Here is a 26,514-nt window from a genome sequence, read left to right as displayed (position 1 = left end):
AATTTTCTTTTTGTGGAATTGACTTCAATTTAATAAATATAAATTTCGTTGTAAGTACTGAGTTGATTAAATTCCCCAAACAGGCCTTTTTCATCCATTCCAAAGTACTCATAATTCTCCATCATTATTACGGATTATGGACACTAACAATAGACTCGTATCAGTTTACAGATCTATAATCCTTAAGAGAGGAAATGGTTTTCTCATTATTTTCGCTAATTATTGTAAATTAGCAATCACCATAGTAACCCACTGCATATCTTAGCAGTTTACCTGACACTTGAGCTGATTTGAGCTGGAATAAAATTGAAGAAATGCATTTTTACCAAACACTACCCACTGGTGAAGATTCAACCTACATTTTGAACACAAGATTTAGAAAAATGTCACTTTGTACTCGTGAGCTGAGTTACCAGATACAGTGCACGGTCATATTCCTAGAAACTCCATGTAAGGTGCAAGCCAGTAACATCTTCTCCTGGAAGATGTATCAATCCTGTTATTATTTCCATGCAAGAAATTATATAAAGTACATTTAGTCTTTTCTTTAAAGGACACTAACAATAGCCCTTTCATGACGTTGGTACCCTTCCTTTGTCCATCCTTCCCCAAATTCTAAGGTGCTCCTGGGAGAGCCGAAGTGTTTTGCCCAAAGTCAGTACCCCATTCAGGATGCCAGTTACATGCCAGGAAGGCAATACCAGGGGTGAAGGTGAGGTTGAGAAGAGAGTCCTCACTATGTTGTCCTCACTATGATCTTCCTGCCTCCACCTCCCAAATTGCTGGGATTACAGCATGCATCATCACACCAAGCTTGGAATTTTTTTTAAGTACAGTATATTATTTGGTCTCAGCTGCCAGCATTGGCAGGGATACATTTTCTTATTTTGGGTTGTCTAGCCTATGAGTTAGCTATGAATCCCTGTCTCTCAACTACCAGGTGATATGGGCAGGCATTTCCCTAAAGACCCACACCAACATCCCCATTTTCTAATTCCCTTCTGGGTCTAGCCCTGGCCCTAGTGTCCTGTGAGCTCATCTCTGCTGCTGGCCAGTACTAACACACATGGCCCGGAGAGTGACCCTTTCCTTCTTATCTATGCCAAGAGTGTCATAGCATGAAACTCCCAGGTACTGCCAGCCTAAAGGTGCTGTCACCTTAGAAATTCAAGGAAGCCCAGTAGAGGTCTGGAGCAACCTCTCTACTCTCAGATGAACAGACTGTCCCCAGGTGAGCTATGCCATTCACTGGGGCCACACTAATTCCAGAAGAGCTATCCAATAACCTGCAATAGCTCTTCCAAGGGAGCAAGAGACCCCTTTTCACAAAGCTTGAATTTTGACCTTTTACTCCTTATTGAACTGCTAAACTCCTTAAACGCAGGCTTTCCACAAAGATACTTTAAAATGAAATGATTTTTAAGAGAAATATGGCAAGTTGGGTGTGGTGCTACATGTAATCCCAGTTACTCAGTTACTCAGAAAGATCAGAGTTTGAGGCTATGTCTATAATCCTAGCTACATGGAAAGCATAGGTAGGAGGATTACAGTTTAAGGCCCATGGGCAAAAATGTAGGAGACTCTATCCTAATTAAAACAAAACAAAACCAAACCTGATGGGCTGGGAATGTGGCTTAGTGGTAGAGTGCTTGCCTTGCATGCATGAAGCCCTGGGTTAATTCTCAGTACTACATAAACAGTAAAAGGCAGAAGTGTCTCTGTGGCTCAAGAGGTAGAGTGCTAGCCTTGAGCAAAAGAAAGAAGCTCAAGGGTAGTGCCCCAGGACTGGCAAACATACACTCACAAAGCAAACAACAACAACAAATGGTTAAATCAAAAGTGCTAGTAGAGTAATAGAATGTTTTCCTAACAAACACAAGTTCCTGAGTTCAAACCCCAATACTAAAGAAAAAAAAAAGAAGTATGGAAATGCTATGCCAATTTTTGAAAAATAAGAAAGAAGACAGGAACCCAGTCTCTGAACTTCCCTTATGTTTATATAACAGTTTTTATATCCTTCTGGCTCACTGTTGTGTCTGTGGGCCAGCTCTCTCAATCTTACCTGGAGGCTAACCTTAGAAATGGCAGAATCTCAGGCTCTTCCCCAAACAGTGTCCCAGATTGATGAGAGATTTGTACACACACCAGCTTTGTTACTGTCTCTTTGGCCACAAACTCAGTGATCTGCAGCAGTTACTATTTTATTCTGTTTCATCATGTCGCTTACAATAGTTACTATCTCTTATACTATTTACTCCTAACTGTAGCACAATTTATTTTATTTTTTGGCTGTACTAGGATTTGAATTCAAGACCTTGAGCTTGCTAGACAGACACTCTTCCCTCTGGGCCATGCTTCCAGTCTTGTTCTTTTGCTGGTTATTTTTGAAATAGGGTCTTACTTCCTGACCAGATGTGTACTTGGGCACAGTGTGCCTATAGGAGCTTCTCCATCATAGCTGAGCTGACAAGTATGTAGATCTTGGTTTTGAGCTTGTCTGTCCAGGCTTCCAATCTCAGCCTCCCAAGTGGCTAGGATTGTAGGTGTGAGCCACTAGTAGTACCTAGTTCCTTGCTTCCTTCCTTCCTCCCTCCCTCCCTCCCTCCTTTCCTCCCTCCCTCCCTCCCTCCCTCCCTTCCTTCCTTCCTTCCTTCCTTTCTTCCTTCCTTCCTTCCTTCCTTCCCCATCCTCCCTTCCTCCCTTCCTCCCTTCTTTCCTCCCTCTCTCCCTTCCCTTCCTCTCCCTTTCCCTCCTCTTCATTTCCCTTCCATCTTTATCAATTCTGCAGAATTTGATTTATTTATTCTTGCCAGTCCTGGGGCTTGAACTCAGGGCCTGGACACTATCCCTGAACTTCTTTTGCTCAAGGATAAAACTCTACCATTTGAGCCACAGCACCACGTCCAGCTTTTTCTGTTTATGTGGTACCGAGGAATTGAACCCAGGGCTTCATTCATGTTAGGCAATCACTCTACCATGAAGCCACATTCCCAGCCCAAGAATTTGATTTTTAAAGAGATTTTATTAGTATATAGTAGGTGCACATGGGAGGAGTTCATTGTTACACATACATACATACAATGTCTATATGGAAATGATCAAACTCATTCATCTCTTTCCCTTATTTCCCCTCATCCCTTCTTAAATTGGTTTCAACAGATTTCATTGTTCTATTTTCATACATGCATATAATGTACTTTGGCTATATTCACTCTCATTCACCCTTTCTATTGGCCCTCTTCCTCCCAATGATACCTGCCCCTCAACAGAGTTTGTTTTACTTTCCTATGATTCATTATTATTAAGAATAAAATTATTATTACAGCATATATTAATTGTACAAAGGAATTTCACCAAGGCAATTCACATGTGTATATATTTTAATTTAGATTAGAAGAATGAGTAATATTGAAATACATGGTGTTGATTATAAAGGTAAGAATAAGGCAAGTCAAACTACTAAGCAATAATACTATAAGGAAAATGGGAAAAGGGGGAACAGTAGATGAAGTATCTGGCACAATTCCTTTTACTCTATCATTTTTAAGTCCCTCCTAATTCAATCCAGATGGAATGCATCTCTCTAAGAGCCTGGAATTTCACTAGAAAGATGCATAACGAGGTCATAGAAGCAGCCTCAGAAATGGATACTTCTAGTCACCAGAAGTGATACTCTGCTGGGTTTTTTTGTTTTTTTGTTTTTCATTTTCATTACTGAGAAAAAATTGCTCAAAAAGTGGCCAGATCCCTTCAAGGAAGAGACCTCAGATTTTTCTGAGCTAGACATTGTTGCCACACCAGATTGAGTGTACTGGGTGAAAAATGATAGCTTGGAACTAGCTGGGCATGTTTTCAAGGCTATGATTGTGGACGAATGGCCCCAACTCCTGTTATCAGGCTGCACAGTTCTGTACAATATCCGGCACAGCTGTGGGCACTGGCAGCAGCCAGCCTAATGCTGGTGGCTTAATTGGGCTTTTTATCTTTACATTGGTCTGAGCACATCCAAAGCCCTCAGTGTGGCCTTCTACTAATTAGGTGACTAATTAAATAGTCAGAGCTTCCTTGCTGATTTCAGGGCTAACCCCCCATGAACAGGTTGATGATTGTGTGTCCTGTCCCATGGGTCTCTACCATGTGATTTGAAGGGCATATCTTCTCCCAGTTGCCCCATTCACACCAGGGCAAAAGGCTCACTGTGTCAAGGATGCTGGCATGCACATGGCCATTTTCCAGGGCACCCAGGGGAGCCTGCAGCAACTTAAAGGCAGAGATCCAGGATGTAGGTCACATCTTGCCTTGTGTGGTGTGGGCATTGTCAGGGGACGGAGGCAGAGGCAGGTCTGGAGGCTGGGGTGGGAGTAGGACTAACATGTCCACCTGGGGGCAGAATGACTTGACATTCTTACATCAGAAAATAAGGATCTGAGCTCATGCCAGTAATCCTAACTACTCAGGTGGCTGAGATCCAGCCCAGACAAGAAGGTCTGTGAGACAATTAATTAACCACCAAAATGCCAGAAGTGGAGGTGTGGCAAGCTAGCCTTGTGCCCAGGTATAGAATTTGAGCCCTAGATCTGGCACAAAAGAAAAGGGAGAGGGGGGGGAGGGAGGGAGGGAGAGAGGGAGGAAGGGAGGGAGGGAGAGAGGGAGGGAGGGAGGGAGGAGAGAAAGAAAGGGAGAGGGGGAGGGGGAGGGAGAGAGGGAGAGGGGGAGGGAGAGGGGGAGGGAGAGAGGGTGGGAGAGGGAGGGAGGGAGAGAGGGAGGGAGAGGGAGGGAGGGAAAAGAGAGAGAAAGAAAAAGGAAAGAAAAAAGAAAGAGAGGAAAGAGAAAAAGGAAGGAAGGAAGGAAGAAAGGAAGGAAGGAAGGAAGGAAGAAAGGAAGGAAGGAAGGGGAAGGAAGACAGAAAAAGAAAGAAAGAAAGAAAGAAAGAAAGAAAGAAAGAAAGAAAGAAAGAAAGAAAGAAAGAAGGAAGGGAGGGAGGAAGGAAGGAAGGAAGGAAGGAAGGAAGGAAGGAAGGAAGGAAGGAAGGAAGGAAGGAAGGAAGGAAGGAAGGAAGGAAGGGGATAGGAAAGGAAAATTAGGATCCACAACATCCTGACTTCTGGCTTGTGCCTCTAACTATGGTCAGAGACAGCCCCTTACCGGAGAGAGGCAGGAGAATTATTTGCAGGTGACCAGATACACCCAGATGATGGACCCCCACATTCTCTACTAGACCACCCATCTTGTTCCTTAGTTTTTTCTCTTCTTTCTCATCAATATTCTTATAGTTGCTCTTTGCCAAAGTATATATGCTTAGGCAAAGTTGGTGGAAAAGTGAGGCTGAGAAAAAGACCACACTTTTGTGGCATTCTTGAACCTTCAAGGACGTCTCCATGTGCCCTATGCCTCCAGAAAACATTGCTAGAAATTTTTTTAAAAAGAGATGGAATTGGGGGAAAGGTGAGTGTCTACATTCCAGGTAGGAGCTAAGTTGGGGATATAGTGTCTTTTCAAGGTGGAGATGCTGTTTCCAGCCACACCTGCACCTGACTCCTTGTGAGACAGTCCCTTGGAGTTCGGTGGAACTTCCACCTTTGCTTTATCACTAGAGGACCAAGCACACAGCCCCACTTTCTGTAATGTTTCTATTTTGCCTCTAGAGAAAACTGAAGTGGTGTACCTCTCTGTTATCTGTACAATGCAAGCTGAAAGATATCTCGATCCCTGATGGACCTTTCTATTTGTGAGGACCATATCTGGATGTTTCCAGGGGTTCTGGCTGAAGGTCCTTGTTCATGGGCTACCAATGTGTGTTTCTTGGGCCTTTCCCTCATGTCTGTTGCTTTGCAAACCTTTGTTTTGACATATCCAGGGATCTTTATCTTGCTTCTAATCTCATTTATCATGTAAATCTTAGGAGCTCTGAATGTTCTTTCTCTCTGTGAAAAAGTTCTGTGTTTAAAAAAAAAAAGCCCAAGACAAAAATTTCAGTCTTCTCTCGTGTCTCTCAAATATTTAATGGGATCAGTCTTCCTTCATAGAAACAAGAAAGCCAGCCTTTGCTTCTTGAGCCCCTTAAGCCCCTGGCTCTCTTGGTCTTCTGCCTCTAGAACAGGGCTTCTCAAAGTGTCATCCCTACACCACTAGCACCAGCATCATCTAGGAACTGGTTAGAAATATGATTTTTTTTGGGGGGGGGTCCGGTTGTGGGGCCTGAACTCTGGGCCTCTTCAGCTTAAGGCTAGCACTCTACCACTTGAACCACAGCGCCACTTCCGGCTGTTTTTTTCTTTTTGCTTATGTGGTGCTGGGGAATCGAACCCAGGGCCTCATGCATGCAAGGCAAGCGCTCTACCACTGAGCCACCTTCCCAGCTCCCTGGTTAGAAATATGAATTCTCAGGTTCTGCCCCAGACCTACTGCATCAGAAGCTCTGGAATAGACCTAGTGCCCTGAGTTTTTACTGAGTTTTTAATGGCATGAGAGCAATGCTGTCTTAGTTCTGCCAGCTCCATCCTACCAATCTTATGTTTGGCCTCATTCCCCAAATGACAAAGGATACCACAGACTTCTGCTGTATACCCTTCCTCTCAGCTGTAAATCCACCAGTTACATTTCTCTTTTCCCTGCAGAGGGAGGATTGCATCTATAACATCCATCCATTGAGTTCTTTATCTTGTTGCACTGAGGAAATAATGAGTGTCAAACTGTTCCCCATACTTCCCCCTTCTCCACCCCCCCCCATCATGGGGGAAAGGATTTGACGTTGGGTAGAAACTTGGAGAAGAGGTACAGAAAGAGCCTGGCCTGAAACTACAGATATAGAGGACCCTATAGTAAAAGTATAGATAGTTAGTGATTTCTAGTTATTGTAACAAAATATTTGAGAAAAGTAATGAAAAGAGCTGAAAGGTATATTTTAGCTCAGCTTCAAAAATTTAAGCCCATGATCTCTTGGACCTATTGCTTTAAGCCTGTGGTGGGGCAGAGTGTCATGGATGAAGCAAAGCTGCTTACATCATGCTGGCCTGTAAGAAGAGAGAGGGGGGAAGGGGCTGGGCTCACCCCCATCACCCTGACTTCCTTCATTGCCCCCCACCTAATGATGCTTCCATCTCCCAGTGTGCCACTAGTTAGAGACCAAGCCTTTAGCTTAGGGGGCCTTCTGGAAGCATTCAAAATCTGACCTATAACAACGATCATCTTCTCTGAAGAGTGGGAGTTCTATGAGCCACACTGGAGACCCAGGCCTGTCATAGATTGACTACACAGATCTGGAGACAATGTCGATTTCTAACTATAGTCCTTTGAAGATAACTCCATTCTAAGAAATAATCTAATATTACCACCATAGTAAAGAATTTGGGCTTGGGGAAAAGAAAACCCCAACACTGAATTTCACCTCTTATGTGGTGAACCACAATACTGTGAGTCACCTCCCTAGACATTAGGGTTAATGTAAGTAGCCCCTCTATAAACAACAGCCTGAGAAACTTCCAGACTATAATTCTGTTCCTATGAGCCACTTAGACGGGGCTGGAGAGGGTCATAGAAATAAGTTTCTGGAACCCCTACTATTGGGTTAGAGGTGGGGGGCAATCCCAGGAGTGTGGAATTCATTTTAATCTGTTTTGCCAAGGCTCTCAAATTTTATTCCTGTTTTTTAGATTGGCATTTCATCTTTTTTTGTGGTACTAAGATTTGAACTCAGGGTCTCATACTTACAATGCAGCTGCTCTATCACTTGAGCCACCTCCCAGCCCCTCGGATTGGCATTTCAAATATGACACTCATTTGTTTTTCAGTAAGGTTGTACGTGTTACTTTTTTAAGCGTAGCTTTTCTTTAGAGATCCAGAATCACTAGATCATTCCCATAGACCTTTACCTGGCCTTAGTGGCCTATCCTCACCAAATCCCTGAAGACTACAAAGAGCAGTGATCCAGGTCACTCCAAGAAGAAGCGGAACCCTTAGGGTGAAGTTCAGTGTTGATTTGAGATCCCTTAACCCAGAGTATAAGCCTGGATTCAGGGCAGGCTTAAGACACCTGCTCCTTGTCTGCTCTTTCCAGATTATATCCTAGTTCCTACATGAACTAATGATAACAAGGAACTCTGACTCACCACCTGGTAGAGCCAGGCAAGATGGCACCCAAGAGAAGAGAGAAAGTAGAAGGTCCAGGAGAGAGCTTTTAACCTCCATCTCACCCCCATGAACTCTCACCCTCCACTAAGTGTGCTCAGAATCCTCTCCCTACTTTGGGTCTCTTTCTTCCATCTGCTCCTGAAGGTCAGAGTGTGCCATTACTCACAGCTTTGTGGCCATGAACACAGTCGCAATGGTATTTTTAATAGGCAGAGCAAAAAAGTGAAATAAGTAGGTGGAGATTTATCAAGCAGTCTGTTTTGTGGTTTAAACAGAAGAAAAGAGTGCCGGAGGAAAGTTACAATTTTTTTTCACAGAACACAGGGAGATTCTCTTGATCTATCCTATTTTTATCATTCGAATAGATATTTGGGGCTTTTTTGTTATTTTTATTATCTTCAAGTAGTTTTACAGAGAGGTTTCAATACAACATGTCATTTTATAAGTGCAATAACATCTTGAAGAATGTAAATAGTTTGTTTAGGTTTGCCTGGCTCTTTATTTTTCTTTTAATAGTGAAAACTGACAGGAACTCCCAACTTTTAACTCCCTGTTTACATATAGCATTTTAACATTAATTGTGCAACATTGTACGTCGTTAAGACTGGTGTAATTCTGAGTTATTCCTTGATTAGTAAAATATCCAGTCAGATTAAATATCAACCTTGATATTTGGAAAATATTTTTGTGACTGTTTTGAACAATTCAGAAAGTATAGGTCTTAATAGATTAAATTGTAAGTTTTAGATCAATTGTAAGGTAACTGACTTCTTTGTACATTATTCAAATAGAAGTAGTAATGAAAGAAGTTAATTAATTAAATGGCATGCTTTGACTGCCTTTGCCATGCCAAAAATAATCAGCAAAAAATATAAAAATAATGAGTGATTGCCTAGCACATTGACAAATTTCTACTGCCAAGAAAGACAAGCAACTGAAAAAGTTCTTTGCTTCTTTGTGTGTGTGTATGTGTGTGTGTGAGTGTGTGTTGTGTGTGTGTGTGTGTGTGTGTGTGTGTGTGTTCACAATAAATTGGCAATGTGACCCTCTTTCTTTGAAGGATAAGGATGTTTAAACCTAATTTTGTAGCTGTCCTCCTGAAACATGGAATGAAACACAATACCTTTTACTTATTTCCCTGGATACTCTAATCCCTCCCTGCTTTACAAGTGTCTTTGAGCTGTTCCTCCCTGTGTATCCACAGCAACACAAAATCCCCACTGGAATTATTTGCTGCTAAAATGCAGGTGTACTTGTTTAATGTTTCATTGGCTTGAGCACTTAACTTGAACTTTTTTTTTCCTGCAATATGGTGACCTTTGATTTTGGAGCAGAGGGCTTACAATGATGTTAGATAACTGTTTTATATACATTAAGCTAACACCATTAGATCTGAGAGTTGTGTTTTATTGGGGCTGTAATTTGTGCCATTTCATGAGGTGCTTACTCAAAGCCAGGGTGTACCCTGTGACCTGCTGTTCCATCTGCAGGAACTTTTTGAATATGCATAAGCAACTAAATGTAAAATCTTAAAAACATTTCATCTCCAGATTTTATCCTTGGAAGTGCTAGCTCTATTTGAATGATACAGTATAAACTTTATGATTTTTTTAGAGGAGTACACTTTAGATAAGGAGAGATTTAGGAAATCAGATATTCAGATGTTGCTATGTCAGATTAGAGAGAACTATCATAATGCAAATAACAAGACTAGAGGAAAAAATGAAAATGTTCACAATGAAAATGTTCATCATATTTTTATATAAAGGCAGGAAAAGATGGCGAACATTCAGTGAATGACGAGAAGGTTGATGCTATCAAGAAAGATAGATTAGATTAACCCTTCACTAAAGAGAATGTTATATAGATGTTAGAGAATGATAAACTTGGGCTTAATATCTTGGTAGTGAAAATAGCATCTGTTAAAAACGTACTACACAGCAGGCAATATTCTAAATATCCTACAGGTTCTATTTTATCTTTGCAGCTCGCCTATCAAGCATTATATTCTGTACAGCATTTTTACAATAAAATAAAATTTAAAAAATAAAAACTTCTAAAAAAAGCATATTCTATTCCCATTTTGTGGGTGAAGAAACTGAGCCACAGCAAGGTTAAATAACCTTGGTCAAGGTCAAAACTGCTAGAAAGTACTAAAGTGTTAGGCATCCAGCTAAGGCAGTTTGAGTCCCAAGCCCATGACCTTAAACACTTCGCTCTGCTACTGCTAAGGTAGTGAGCAAAGATGAGAATTTCAAAGCCAAAGCCCACTGAGATAGGATCTAATTTGAAAAGAGGTTTCCGATAACTCGTGGAAGAGGCCCTAAAGAATCTTATACTAGGGAGTCTTGTACCCTAAGACTGTATCTCTAGGTAAGATAATGAACTACAGAACTGTATCATTCAAAAGACAGATCTAAGTCAGAATGACTGGACACAGTAACCAGTGAGGGGAGGGGAAAGGATCGTAGGTGTCTAAGATAGGCTTCCAAATTCCTGACTTGAGACACAGTTGTTCATGGCTTTGACAGGGACCAAAAGAACGGATTGAGGATAGAGAGCTCTATTTGGACAAAATTTCAATCTATAGTGCCATGCATACTAGTTTTGACACATACTGAATTAGGGATGGTCTTGAAGCATTTAGAAATTAAATTTATAGTTCAGAAGAAGCACTATAGGATGGTAGAGTGGATTATAGATAATACATAAGATGAGGTCATGGTGGTAGATTATATCACCCAGGCAAATGGGCATAAAGCCTAAGCCTAGAAAGGTTGATGAGAAATACATGGACAAAATCCCTCTTAACTCAAAAAAGTACTCATATCTTTTGGACCTGACAAGAGTGAGGTCATATCTTGACCACAAGGATGCTTATTCAGCAAGCTAAAATGTCCTTAAATGACACATGACAGTACTATGCTTAACTGTCGTTAAGTGAACTTTTGGGAGAAACACCTAATTAAAAGCTCATACTGATGCACCGCATATCGTTAATATTATAGCAGAATGTATTGTGGGAATAAGCATGTACAACTGGAAAACTGTCACCTGCCACTCAAAACTGTCCATCACTAAAGACCCTCTCCCGAATTTTTATCAGCCTTAATTTTTCTCAGGTATCTACTTTACTTTAGCTTCAGTGAACCTGCGCTTCTCTCACCGATCCTATGTCATCTTCTCAGTTCTTAGTTTAAGAAATGAAGAACCTAAGACAACACTTACTCAGGAACCTGACCCAATAACAGCTTTGTCTGTTATTTACTTCTGGTAATGTAAGCAGAAATGTCAGGTGGGATTTTCAGAAGGCTTGTTAACAGTTGCTGTTAAATAAAACTTGTAAGAGACCATCGATTTGGACTGGCCTCCTGCACTGGCCCAATTGCCTAAACTAATAAGGAGATTAAGCATAGTAACTAAACTTTGGTTGGGTTCATGTAGTGACATTGTTTTCTGTCTCCTATCCATTTTTCTTTTACTTTTTTTTTTTAACCTCAAAGCCTCATACTTGCTGCTGCTTGAGTCATGCCATACAATCCTTTTTATAAATTTTAGTTCAGTTTTCAGATAAGGCCTGTGATCCTCCCATCTCTATGTCTCACATAATTGGGTCTATAGGCATGCACCACTGTACTCAGCTTAACATTCATTTTTCTACAAATGCTATCTGATTTTTCTCAGAATCTGCTCTGGTTATGACTGCTGCCCAACTGTCAAATCATTTTGTGGTGGTGGGGGGGTGTTGCTTTATATAAATTCTACTTGATGTAATTGGTCTAAGGATGTTCTCCTTTTAAATGCTAAGTGTTAAATGGATGTGATGGATGGAGGTGCAGGAGCCCCCTTGGCCCTGAGGTGACCTTGAGAATGGAAACTATACATGGAGAAACAGGCAAGGCCATGCCCCTGAGGACTCCATAGATCCACATTTCAGCACTAGCCTGGTTTATTAAATGTCACTGTAAGAGACATTTTCTGGTGTAGGAGTTGAGGGAAGACAGATGACAGACTTGAAGAGGAGGCATGTTTAATGGGAGACATCTCTCTTCTCAATCAAGGGGTGGCTAAATGCACATCTAGGCGAAGGGAGGGAAGTAGAGGGAACCTGGTGGCTGCTCTGTGCCTTATTTTTGGTGTGACTGCTCTGTTGTGAATGAGGAAGGGTGATGAGAGAAAATGGAAGGTTACAGCGGAGAACTGAAGATTGGATAAGTACCACAACAGCCACAATGACGATGATAAATGGAATTTGACTTGGGCTGAAGAAAAGAAGTGAGAAGCTGATTAAAAAATTAAAATTCAGAAAAACCTTCTCCCCTCAATATAACTTTTGTATTGTATCATCATCGTGATGTTTAAAAAAAACCCTACTCTTTCTTTTGGGAAAATCTTTAATGGTACAGTAGCATAATTCAGGATAATATAGTATGGTAATTTGGCAATTTACCACTCATTTGATCTATGTTGTTAGACAGGTCAAATTATTCAGTTTTGTAGTAAAAGATATAGCTGCATAATTATTAAATCCCATTATATTATATAATTACTTGTACAATATAGATTGCATTTTGATCACTTGGGCTCCCCAGCTAGGGTAAATTTTAACTGCCCGTGACTACAAACACATTATTTTTATTTGTGTTTTCCATTAGGTGGTAATGAACCCAGAACCTGTCTTTGGTGTGTGCTTGCAGACTGGCAGCCATAAATAGCCGGGGTTAATTGTGACCTTTCTGCTATCTAAAGATACTCAAAATTTTTGTTCTTATTATTAAAGGATAAGACGTGTTTGGTTTTTTTTATACTTCATACAGATATTCATTCTTAAATGATACTCATCCTTAGAGAATTTAGAGCAAAACCTTTCATAATATTTAGCTATTTTTTAAATGTCAGGTACAGTTGAGTTTATTGCTATCACCAAAGTCTCCTATTTTTAGTGCTATTTAACAGATTGTCAGTAAATTGATAACATTTCCACTGTTGGAAGATTTCCAATCTCCTCTTGGGAATGGAGGGCAGGTGTTTTCCTCTGACTTGGTTTTTTTGGTATTTGTTGATTGAAAAGGGATATGTGAACTTAAAAATATTTTAGGGGGATTATATATGTATCCATATCTATATCTATATCTATGTAGATATCCATAAAAATTTTGTTGGCTTTAAGCAGAGTGACATTTTTCATAGCAGGAGTATTTTAAATACAAAAGGGCAAATACACTGTGAATCTTAGGCACATAAGTTCTTGGAAGCCTCCACTTCCAGAGTACTGGGCACACCACATAAAATGACATTCAGGATTGGTTACAGAGCCTAGTATGGGTGAGTGGAGAAGAGGGCATGAAATGCATTGCTGGATCCTGCTGGAGATGAGCTTCGTGACCTTAAGCAAATTACTTACCAGTCCTATATTGGATTTTCTTACACATGAAATATAGATAGCCACCCACCCCACCATTGTCCTTGGTATAAATCACCTTGAAGATTGAGCTCTATGATAAGGTCTGTGAATGTATCCCAGGCCCTGATACAAATGTAAAGCAGTTTGGGTCTTAAAAGAAATCTTTGCCAGACGCTAGTGGCTCATGCCTGTCTGTAATCCTAGCTACTCAGGAGGCTGAGATCTGAGGATCACAGTTCAAAACTAGCCCAGGACAGAAAGTCCATGAGGCTTGTGTCTTCAATTAACCACCAGAAAACTGGAAGTAGCGCTATGGCTCAGAGTGGTAGAGTGCTAGCCTTGAGTGGAAAAAGCTCAGGGATGGCACTGAGGCCCTGAGTTCAAGTCCTGTGACCAACTGAAAAAAAAATTTCTAGAATTTTCTAGGTGAGACAGTGTATCCTGATTTAAACAATGATATAAAGCTAGTATTGACTAGTAGGATCTTTGAAGTCTACAGGACAGAGCCATAGGCCCTCCCTAATCTCATATTCTGCATCCACATTTTCAACCAATCCTGTCAGAAAATATTTGCAAGGAAAAATTTCTGCTATAATGAATATGTACAGACTCATCTTCTTGTCCTTACCCACTAAACAGTAGAGTATAATAGCTATTTACTAGTTCTAAGTACCTAGAGATAATTGAACGTATACAGGAGGGTGTGTGGGCATAATAAGTAAATATTACAGTATTTATATAAGAGATTTGAGCATCTACTCAATTTTGGTATCTTCTTGGGAATCCTGGAATTCATCCCCCTCCAAGGGACCAGTTGTAGGCAAAGATTAGGTAAGAGGACATTAAAGCTAGATAGTAGCCTTGTATGGCCTTGGATAAGTCATTGTGGTTCAGTTGTACCTAATAAAATAGGAATAATAATATCACAGACTTCATGTTGCTATGAGAACCAATGGGGAAAATAACATGTGTAAAGTATATGATTATAAGCCCTCAGCAGAGTTTAGCTGTGGTGGTTATAACTTCACTTGCTTGCTTTTCTTTTATGATTTAAACTCAGGGCCTCCTACTTGCCAAGCAAGTAGTCCATCATTTGACTACATACCCCTGCCCTTTGTGCCTGATTTTTTCAAATAGGGTCTCTTTTGTCCAATGTTGACCAAGATTTTACTCCCCCTGTTTTACACTTGCTGTGTGTGGTGAGGATGACAGGAGTGCACCACTGCATCCAGCTTTTTGCTGGAAGAGATGGGTCTCACCAACCGTAAGATCCTCCTGGTCTCCTCCTCCTGAATAGCTAGGATTATAGACAGGAGCCACTGCCCCCAACTCCAGTTTCTTATAAGTAACCTGACATTCAAACTTTGCATTTATTTATACCAAGTTGACCTCCTTCTTCCCAATTTGGAGGTTTTATTTTGTTTTGAGAATAAAATGTTAAAAAAAAAAGAGTAAATTGTGTCCTACCATTTCACAGAAACTAGCTTTTGAATTTTTTGCAATTAACTCTGATATCTTCCTTTTTTTTTCATTAAGTGATTATAATTGAAGGTTTGTGTAAAAAGAATTGCTACCATCAAAGAAATGTTTAACAGTTGTGATGCATGAAATACACTTAAATTGAATTATAGTACATTTTATTGAATTATGGTTAATATCTTTGTTCTTTTCCCTTTTTTTCTCCTCAGCTCTCACCTGAAGTTTAATAATCTCACCCTGATTTCAACTCATGGACTCCCAGGGAAAAAACCATACAGTGAAGAAAGGAAATTTTTAGCAAGCGAGTATGAATACTTCATTCTGAAGCCTATGTGTCCTAATTTGTGACATTGTTTTTATGCTAAATAATAAGATTCAGTCAGGAAATAGAAGGGCAAGGGACAAGAAGGCTTTTCTCCTAGAGTCTAGGAATTATTAGGAATTCAAACTCAGCATGTGAGTGGCCCAGAGTGGCAGCGCTAGGCCACCATTGGTATTTGCAGGAAGACAGCTGCCTTATTCCCACAACAGAGCCTGTGACCCAGCCATCCCTGTTTTGAGTTCTGAATGAGCTTAGTAACATCACTGGTGATGGTACATCACACACACACACACACATACACACCAGTTTGTAACCACAGATTCACCAGGCAAGCTCACTGTTCAAGTCCAAAACCAGTCCAGGAAAGTTACTAGTTAACAACATCAATCTTTTTTTTTTTTTTTTTTTTGTCAGTCATGGTGCTTGAACTCTGGGCCTGGGCGTTGTCCCTGAGCTCTTCAGCTCAAGGCGAGCGCTCTGCCGCTTGAGGCACAGCACTTCTGATTTTCTAGTGGTTTATTGGAGGTAAGAGTCTCACAGTTTCCTGCCTGGCCTGGCTTTGAACCATAATCCTCAGATCTCAGCCCCCTGAGTAGCTAGGATTACAGGTGTGAGCCACCTGCGCCCGGCTGACAACATCAATCATATAAATCCTATTTCATTATCACACCACTTCCATTCATTTTAATTCTTGGTAGCAAAACATTGGTACAGAAGTAGGAAGTTTCTTGCTTCTGGAAATCATCTCCCAACATTTCAAATAAAGATAGATGAAGTTGTTCTCTCCTGGGATGGGAAAAGGATGTTACACCAGAATTCTTCATGAAGACACCCTCTTTCCCCTGTGAAAAGGACTTGCTTTGCCTTCTACAGCCTCCTTGCCAGTAAAACCACGCCCAGGTGTGTTGCTGTTGTTGTTGTCAATGTTGTCTGCAATGTAAGAGGTGGAACACAGGGCCTCCCTTGAATGTGTACTGCTACTGAGCTGCTTCGCCAGTGCCCACTTTTATCAGGCTTGTTTTCTAGAAGAATGACATGAGGAACAGTGAAGTAAAGGACATGAGATCTGAACCAAGAGAATGCTGCTCCAAGTCCTGCCTTTACCTTCCACCATCTAGACAACGAAGTTCATTTCTCTGAGCTTTGATTTTCTTGATTGTTAAAGAGTATGCTAAGCCAGGCTTGCTGGATTTTTGTTGTTGTACATGGTGTTGTTGATCAAATCAAAGCAACTTCAAATCCTGACACATGGATACTACTACCTTCCTTCATGTTTCCCTCTTTCTGAATTACATGATTCCCAGGAAGTGCTGGTGTGTTGGCATCTTAAAAGGAATTTCATTCAGTCGGCTTAGTAAAAATTTCTGTCTGTCCCCTTGTTGGATGAGGAAAGAACAATGTAAAGGGCTTCCTGTGAGTATGATACCACAGAGATAGACCTAATGTTTGATGGGAGTCATCTGCCATCCTTGCTTCTATTCTTTCCTCTCTGCAGTCTCAACACGGTCACCACAGCAACACAGCAGAACTGTGACTCACATCATCAACTCCTTACTGCCCAGAACTGCACTGTCCAAAGCAGTAGTTAAAGCCACATGGGACTACTTAATTTAAATTAATTACAGTTAAATGAGATGAAAAATTCAGCTCAGTCACATTAGCCATATTTCAAGTGCTTAAATAGCCGCATATGGCCAGTGGCTACTGTACAAGCTCAGTTCCAGAGCATTTTCATCACCACAAAATGTTCTAGAATGTTCTGAGCTAAAGTCTGTCCTTTTCTATTCCTTGATTTCCTCTTTTACTATCTTTTGCTCATCTCTAGTCACATCAGTAACCCCAATGTTCACTAAACAGAACAAGCAAGTACTTATATTGGGGGTCCTGGCTTTTTTCCCTCTTAACTGTCCTTTTTTCCATGAGGCCTAGATTACCCTATTTTCCAGATTACCCTATTCATTTGTGAACAACACTCTTAACACACTTGGCTCTATTTTTTTTTCTTGCTCCTGAAAGTCTTCTAAACATTATGGAAATTGCCATTTGAAACTGTGTTTACTCTGTACACTCCAAATGCTTCCATTTTATTGTAAACTCTTCAGGCAGGAATTTTGTCCATTGATATGTTCCCAGTATTGAGCCCATAGCAGACATTTAATAATGCGGAATACATGAAAGTTACCTTCAAAGAAACTGCAAAAAAAACATCTCTATCAACGAGGGGACACATCAAACCCAGCCAGATCTATCTGCCTGGATAACCTCCTGTCACCTTAATTCTTAGAAACCACAGACTGGGTTATGAACAGGATGTTCTTTTCTTAAATTTCTTGTGCCCTAATAAAGGAAATTGTCTCTGGCCACAGAGTTTAAAAATAATAAGTGAAAATGACATCCATGGATTTAATAATTTAAATTCCTCAGCCTAAACACTAATTTTGAACTTGTTCTTAACCAGTGTTTTGCTTCATTATTATTGTTATTATTTTTAATAGCCTTTTTTGCCTCCCCCCCTCTCTGGTGGTGCTGAGGATGTGCGTGGGATCAGCTGAAAGGAAGGTGCCTGCAGGGAGAGAAACGGGAAGCAGGAGAAAGCCACTAATTGGACAATCATTCCCGAATAATTGAAAGCTAATTGCAGTGGTCTTTCTTCTGAGAGTGTCACAATTAATCCTTTCTGAAAAACCTCTAAGTTTCGTTCTAGTTCTGAAGGGTCTGATTCCATGAGGTGCAGGTCTTATACTTGCTCCCCCGATTTGGCTTCCAGTTGGCCCTTCTCACCATGAGGTTCAGGGCCCATTACATCCTTGAAGAAGCAGGCCATACCTCATGCATGCCCTCTGAAATTTCCCCAGTCTACTTTTATTATCTCATTATCTGTCCAGATTTTCCCATGAAGACAACTTTTCACTTTGGCTCTTTTTTTGTACTTCTAGGGATCAAACTCAGAGTCTCAGGCACTCTACCACTGAGCTACCTTACTAGTTCCCTTTCCTGTTAAGCTTGCTTGGGAAACATGAAATTTCATTGATGGACTCTTTGTTGTTCCTTCTCTCTTCTCCAGAGAATCCTGGTAGAGGTTTGTCTCTTCATCACCCATCAGTGAGATAGTCCTGACTGTGTTAGAATTTTAGTACTTATTAACTTGGCTTCAGAAATAATTTGAGGAACATATCACAGCGGTCTCTGATAGATAGATTCACTCACTTGGGAAATTGAAGACAGTTCAGATGGATAGTAACATCTAGAAAGGCCAGCTTCCACTTACCCTGTGGCATTTTAAACAGAGAAATGTCAACGTAGAAACAGATCATGAAATGACCTACCACAATGCTCTTCCACACTGCCTTTGGTATATGAGTAAAGGTTCCTAAAAATCAGTTCCCATTGGACGCAATTTCACATTGTAACTCTGAAATGCACATTATGACATTATCAATTATTCTAACACTACTCTTCTACTGTCATTAAAAATAGCATTGTCTTAGCCTTCCACAAATTTTCCTGGACAGCTTGTATCTCTCTCAGCAATTTCTTCTGCCACTAATCCCTATGCACTAACTATATTTAATTTTTCCTCATTTTGGGCAGCTTATAGTAGGGACTGTATAACAAATAAGGACCATCCTTTGTGTGTCTCTCATGAATGTTGGGATCAGTGAAGTCACCTGTGTTCTTGTAAAGCTATCAAAATGGTTTTTAAAGAAAATCTCATCTCGCTATCCATTACTGGGCTGTGAAAGACCAGACCCTGTTTTTTTTTTATTAAGGAGAAATTTTCTTGTTTTTAAGTGTTGTTTCATGGAGAGATACAAAGCCCAGAGCTCCCATTTCTTTCACAGGTTCTGTAACAGAGTCTAATGTGCATCCATTACTAGAATTCTCTTTGTGTGGTGAGACTAGACTTGTATGTGGATCAAAAAGGAAAAAATGTCCTCCCATTACCCCTTCAGAATTCTGTTTGCCTCCAAAGAGAGTAAACAGGATTATGTATCATTAATATCATTTAGAATAATACCCTCTGCATATGCATCCCACTTGACAAAACAGCGTCTCCTATATTCTCATGTCCATTCCTTACAATGGTTGAGACATGTAGGGTGGGCTCATTATCCTGTGGGTGAAAGGCCAGGAAATTGGGTTATGCAGGGTTCCTGGGGTCCGGGCTCATTGACAAAAGATATAGACCCTGGCATAATCCATGCAGCCTAAACTTAAATGAAATTCTACTGTGTCCAACCATCTTAGACTCTCCAGACCAAAATCATTAAATATCCTTTCTACAAGGCCAAGCCTTTCAGAAAATTCTGCAAATAACCCTTGGAGACCTTAAACAGACCCTAAGCCACAGGAACCAATTCCTGTCATAACACAGTCGAGAGCTCAAACTCAAGAGAAGCCTGAAAATGAAGGTCCATGCAGCTACCAGTATCCTCAAACCTAGAACTCATCTCTAACCTGGGCCAGCTGTATATATACAAATACCTGTTCCCTCCAAATCACCTCTGTGCAGAGTGACCCCAAGTCTCCAGGGATTGTACTTGCTGTAAAATTAATTCCCTCATTGACACCTTCTTAAAATATGTGTGTTGTTATGACACAAAACCACACACTAATTCTAAGGATGGGTCATTTATGGGAATGTATTAGCAAACAGGAAGAGTTCTCAATATTATAGGTCTGGGTCCCCTGCCTTTGGGAGTGTTCCACAGTGTCACCTTCTTCATTCCTTTTGAGTCTATGGCCAGAAGGACAATTTAACAGCTAAAGTGTATTTATAATCCCCATGAAATAAAAGCACAAGAAAGAGTCTGATTTCACTCTTTCTTTCACACTCTCCCCCTCCCTTTCTTTCCCTCCCCCTCTCCTTTTCTCTCCCTCCCTCTCCTCCTCTCTCTCTGTGGGCTGGCCTAAGCCAGGTGGAACAATTCAGCTTTAATGGGAAGATGTCAATTTATGACAAAGTGTTTTGTAACGAAAAATCTAGTGTGAGCCCTAGTAAACTCACAGCAAGAGCACAGACCCAGCTCACTAGGGGACTTGAACCAGCTCACCAGATGTCTAATTAATGCCCGCTGTCAGCTGCTTAAATGTCACTGATGGAGCTTCTCTCTTTGCAGCCACTGTTTTAATGATAAAGATTATGCCTTGATGTCACTCTGCTCCTGGGTTAATGTTGTGGTTGGTAGAATGATTGCCATAGACCGAGCAGCCAAGCAAATCGTGCTTTCCCAGGATGAAATCGTGTTCTACGACCACCTCATTCTCTGTACTGGGCAGCAGTACCAGGTAAGCCCTGGCATCGGGAGTGCCAGTGGTGTGTTTGGAGATCTCCAGGGCTAATATGTTTACTAGGACACATGCTTTCTGGGTACAGAGTATCCCTTCTTGCCCAGACAGCTGCCACTCTATATTCATAAAAGTGCTCTTCAGGGCCGGCACACACGACCAGAATTGTATCTGCAAAACCCTCCCAGAAACCCATTCCAAGAAAAACATTCTGCTCAAGGATCAAAATCACAGCAAGTTGGAAAAATGTCACTCTTGAAGCTGTTGTCCCAAAGTCTAACACTTATGGCTCACCATAGCACAATCCAGACACAACCAAGCATGCATTTGTGGTAAATTAATTTATGCCTCAAGAGGCTAACATTTGGCTGGGGCGGTGCGTTCACGCAAAAGTATTTCAAACATGCGCACCTTCTGTCAACCCTTATTTTATTTTGTCTCTCAGTTACAAAACTAGGAAATCAGATTGACTGGTTTCCAGTGACCATGCTTTCCGTCTCATTACTCTCTCAAGACACATTTGAATAAAGCATGGCTGGATAGAACGGGAGCTGTTGGGTGTGGTAGGGCAGCAGATTTTAAGATGCCCATTTCAGAGTGCAATTAGCATTTCCTGGGGTCCCCTAAGTAAGATACCTCTCCAACAAAAACAGATTTCCTTTAACAGAAGAATAGGGTCATCACTGGGTGCTCATGGCTCACTCCTGTGATCCTAGCTACTTGGAGCTAAGATCTGAGGATCACAATTTGAGGCCAGCACAGGCAGGAAAGTCCATGAGAGTCTTATCCCAATTAACCAGCAAAAAGCTGGAAGTAGAGCTGTGATTCAAGTGGTAGTTAGCATGTAGCCTTGAGTAAGAAAAAGTCAAGGGACAGAACAGAGGCCCTGAGTTAGAGCCTTGGGACTAGCACTTGTGCGCACACGCGCGCGCGCGCGCGCACACACACACACACACACACACACACACACACAGAATGGAAACCTATTCTAATTCATGACTGTGGATTCTGGCAGGAATGCGTGTGTATATTTCTTTTACATTTCCAAGCTGGGGCAGCTCTGAGCACCACTTAGCCAGTGTCCCCTGTCTCTTGCAGTAACTGTCCATAAGTCACTTGAGATTAGCTGGGGTGCTTTGAAAACACATCTATGCCTAGAATAGCCTGTGTTCCTAGAAACTTTTTAAATCCTATGCCTTAGAGCAACATTTCTCAAGCTGCTCTGTACTTGTCCAGCCCCTGGGCATCCACTAAGAGGTAGATTCTGAACTGGAAGCCTGGAAGCGACAAGCTCCTTAGGGAGACTGATAGATTGTAGCTGGATGAATCTCTCAATTTCTTGTCCTTTTAAAAAAAAATAAGGAAATCTCATCCTCAAAGAGCAGAAGAGGATTATTTTTTTCTGGTTACAGGATAAAAAATAACTGAAGGAAGAACTCGTATTGCTGTATAAGTTATCTCTCTTCCTTTTAAAACATTAAACAGAAGGCAATACCACACAGCCCTCTAGCTTGTCCCCCCTCACCTGCCCAGTGAGTTCCAGCTGCTGCCCCAGACTGCGTACTTTGGAAATTGAGCAGGAGACCCAGGCAGCTGTCCAGAGACTGGGGCATCTGCCCATGTGTGTCCAGCTGCCCCTGCAGCTTTACTTTGTGGCACATTAAGCTCTTGCCCTTTTTACAGTGAGAAAAATGAAATGAAGAAGTGAGAAAAGGAGTTCCAATTTAATTTCTCCAGAAGGACATAAAAATCAAAGGTACATAGAGTGATACAGAAAGGGCAACTAAATTCACTAGGGACCAGCTAGTTCTTATTTCTTTTTCCATTTCTTTTACTCCAGGTCTCTCATGGTTTTGTCCCAATTTATTGAAAGAAAGAAAAAGAAAATACAGCTTCACCCCAAAGCAAGAAGACAATTCTAATCAGATCTTTAACATGGCATGCCTTGCCCTAAAATATTCTGTAAGATTTCTGTGTCCACATATTATATTACCCTTAATTTTTTTAATCAGAAAAAATGTGTGCACATGATAGAATCTTAAATGATATTGCAGGGCTGAGAGTGAGGAGGGCTGGTCTCTCTCCTACCTTATCTACTATCTCCATCCCAGCAAAAGACAAAACGATGACTTTAGTGTCCAGTAAGCTTGACATGAGTTGGCATTGCAGTATGGTCTTCAAAAGATTCATAATATCAAGACTAGGTAAATGAAAGCATGGTAACCAGAACAGGGTATCCTCAGGCAGGCATCTGCTATAACCTAGCTGGGCAGAAGAGCTTTCTACACGATGCCTTCCGCCGGGAAGAGAGACACCCCTCCGTGTTGTCATTTAACAGTATCCAGTAGGAATGGACCTCACTTTGAGGATGATTAAAGGTGAACATCATAGCTCAAAGTCAAAGAAAAGTGGCTCTTTTGAAACACAGCTGAAGATTCTCTAATAATGGTCTCATCTGAGAGCTGAAATCTTTGTCTTGTCTCCTTGAGTCTAGGTAGGCTTGCAACAGTAATTTAAGAAAACTTTCCTTACCCAAGTATTGTCTAATTAATTGATTCTAAGCAAAGTTAAAGAAATTCTTTTTCTTAGTTAGACTCTGACATTTCTCATACAAAATGAGACATTTCTCATTATCTCATGAGAATGAAGGGGGGAAATGAACAAATTCCAGATGAAAACTGATTACTGAATGCTCCTCTCTTAAAAAAAGAAAAAAAAATCCAGATGAATGAAGCAGGAATTTAAAAAACATTACTCCTTAGTGTTAAATGACAAATAATAATGAAACTCTACAGAATTTTGGAGAAGGTATGATGAATTATTACATGTACCCCTGAGTCTCTCAAATTTGAAGATAACAGAAAGCCATTCTTTTATGTGCTCCAAATAACTATGACAGAAAAGTGAGAGTTTTGCAATGGTGTGAGAGGACAGGTGGCAAGCACTACAAATTATTTTAAAAAGTAACTCTTGTCAGTCTGAATTGGACTACAAAATAGAAAATGATGGGCTGGGAAGGTGGCTCAGTGGTAGAGTGCTTGCCTTGCATGCATGAGGCCCTGGGTTCGATTCCTCAGCACCATATAAGCAAAAAGAAAAAAAGCTGGAAGTGGTGCTGTGGCTCAAGTGGTAGAGCACTAGCCTTGAGCTGAAGAGCTGAGAGACAGCACCCACCCAGAGTTCAAACGCACGACCAGACACCCCCCCCCCGCAAAAAATTTTAAAAAATAGAAAATGATTATTCAATTTACTAGAAGGTGATGTGCTAAAGGAGGAACTTGTAAGTGGGGATGCTAACGTATGTTGGTGTTGACTCATAAGGGAATAATGCTAAAGAATGCTTTTGAGCCAGGCACCAGTGGGTTATGCCTGCCTGTAATCCTAGCTACTCAGGAGGCTGAATGAGATCTAAGGATCACAGTTTGAAGCTAGCCTATACAGGAAAGTCTGTGAGACTGTTTTTTCCCCAATTAACCAGCAAAAAGCCAGAAGTGGTTTAAGTGATAGAATACTATCCTTGAGAAAAAAAGCTAAAGGACAGCACCCAGGTCCTGAGTTTAAGTCTCTGTACTGGCACACACAAACATGCGTGCGTGCACACACACACACACACACACACACACACACACACACACACACATTCAAAGAATGTTTGAACAACTTAGAAAGATTCAAAAACTGGAGAACATAAAAGTGAAGTGAGAGTAGAAACCAGGATCGCATAAGAGGAAAATGAAAGTTCTGACAGTGAGTGTTATTATTTCCAACTACCTTGTTAAACAATCAGGATTATTTTTTACACTAAACTCAACATGCAAGGGAAATTCCACATCAAAATGACACCAAAAATTTCCAAGTACTGTACATAGCTACAAGTATACAGCAAAGGGCTTATGTAAGACAAATTCACAAGGACAGTGATATTAATACCCAGCAAAGGAAAGCTGGGGGAAAGAAGAGCATCAGCAGTGACAGTAAAATGGATGATGACCGTAGAGATCATGAACTCATTACCTCCTGAGTGTGACCTTCTCAAAGGATATATCACAAGTACAGTTTTTTCCTGTTGGTTACATTTAAAAAAGAAAGGAAGAACAACCTGAGGTATATCCAGAGGCTTGAAGTTATTTCACATGTTTAGACACAAGAGTCAAGATTCAGAGTGGCCAGGATGACCAACCAGTCTTCAAACCATTGAAGGCTTTTCATGTAGAAAACAAATTAGATACATACCTCTAGAACCCAGGAAACAGATTTAGGACAGTCTCCTAGAAAACCATAGGTATACTATACAGTACTTATTCATCCTAAGAAACAGCTTCCTAACTCCCTACCCCTAAGAAACGGCTTTCTAATAGTCTTAAAGTCTACTCTAAATGGGAATGGCCAGACCCAGGAGGCAGGAGCCTGCTGTCCTCAGAGCCCTTATTAATCAGGCAGAGTCCCTGAGGGCTAGTGAATGTTTTCTATGAGATGTGCGTAGTAGCTGATGTAACCCTCACAGTAACACTAGATTGGTGCCGTCTTCATTCCCATTTCAAAGATGAAGGAGCCATGGGCTGGGAAGGTGGCTCAGTGGTAGAGAGCTTGCCTCACGTGCATGAGGTCCTAGGTTTGATTCCTCAGCACCACATATACAGAAAAAGCCGAAAGTGGTGCTATGGCTCAAGTGGTAGGGCGCTAGCCTTACGCTGAAGAGCTGAGGGACAGCGCCCAGGCCCAGAGTTCAGGCCCCATGAGGAACCCAGGCAAACCCAAGATGAGGTAATGTACCCAACGTCTGTTTCTACTGCTGAGCTCTTCCTGCTTCACAGACCTTAGTCCTCCCGCCAATAATATGTAAAACATCTAGTATAGAGCTTGCACCGAAGGTCCCAAAGTTGCCTTTCTGCCTTGCCCCCTGTGCTGGACACTTTTTCCTCTAGAATTTTTCTACATGATTGCCAGACAAAAGGGTCAAAATAGTAGCTCAGAAGGCAAACTCGGGTTACAGTGCTGTTTTATGTGGCTCTCGCAGTCTTTTGTTTGATTTTAATTTAAACAGGAGTAATATAAACAGAACCTCATGGGTCTGACATTAATTGAAAAATCAGATCTGGCCATACTGGACCTGTGTTCATCTGTGAAGCTGCGTTGTGACCAAATGCTTTGGCCGAAACATGTACCCTCTGGTTTGCTAAGGGAATTTTCACATGGAAGATAAGTGTTGGCAATCATCCTTTATTGTGATTTCACGGTTACTTTCTCTACAGTAGAGAAAAGTTTCAGCTTCCACTCCCCATCTATATCAAAAGTGGGAGAGCAGACGTTATATTGGGAAGATCCTGTGTTGAGATCCTGTGTTGCTATAGTTTTCTGCCTAGTACCTCTGTAAACTTGAATTTTAGCCCCTGGTAGAATTGTTTCTGTGACAGATTGTTTTAACCAAAATAACCATATCAAATCCAGTTCCATCTCCTTTTCTATACCTTTGCCATTCTGCATGAAGAAGTGGGGAATAGATGGAATCTCTTGACCCCAAGAAGGGTCCCTATGTGTGCCTCCATGAATAGAATATGGTGTGGAGACACAGCTCAACTTCCGGAACTAGGCTAGAGAACATAGAGCTCTCTGTACAGTTCTTTCTTTCCCTTGGGACATTTAGTGTCCCTTAGGAGTCAAGTGTCATGTTTTTTGTTTATTTGTTTTGCCAGTGATGGGGCTTGAACTCAGGGCCTGGGCACTGTCCCTGAGCTTCTTTTGCTCAAGGCTAGACTTCTACTATTTGAGCCACAGCTCCACCACTTCCAGCTTTTTTCTGTTTATGTGGTTCTGAGGAATCGAATCCAGGGCTTCATGCATGCTAGGCAAGCACTTTACCACTGAGCCACATTCCCATCCCCAATGAGTG

The 26,514-nt window shown here is 41.2% G+C and overlaps 1 protein-coding gene across 4 annotated transcripts in view; it reads left to right on the top strand.

The window, feature by feature from the left end:
- The window catches only part of Cfap61 (cilia and flagella associated protein 61), a 236,683-nt gene that overhangs the window by 129,265 nt on the left and 80,904 nt on the right, over positions 1–26,514 (top strand). For 3 of the 4 annotated variants that reach the window (XM_070006664.1, XM_070006665.1, XM_070006666.1), the window contains exons 19-20: positions 15,223–15,318; positions 20,456–20,624. In XM_070006664.1, the coding sequence (XP_069862765.1) occupies positions 15,223–15,318; positions 20,456–20,624 (265 nt within the window). Of the gene's footprint in view, positions 1–15,222; positions 15,319–20,455; positions 20,625–22,307; positions 22,381–22,464; positions 22,537–26,514 lie in introns of those variants that run through there. The other variant, XR_011368711.1, reaches the window with a different exon arrangement.

This window comes from Dipodomys merriami, unplaced genomic scaffold (assembly GCF_024711535.1).
Source record: "Dipodomys merriami isolate MVZ:Mamm:240054 unplaced genomic scaffold, mDipMer1.0.p SCAF_7, whole genome shotgun sequence".
Taxonomy (NCBI): domain Eukaryota; kingdom Metazoa; phylum Chordata; class Mammalia; order Rodentia; family Heteromyidae; genus Dipodomys; species Dipodomys merriami.
Note: the sequence above shows the minus strand (reverse complement) of the source record. Positions and strands in the feature narration are given on the sequence as shown.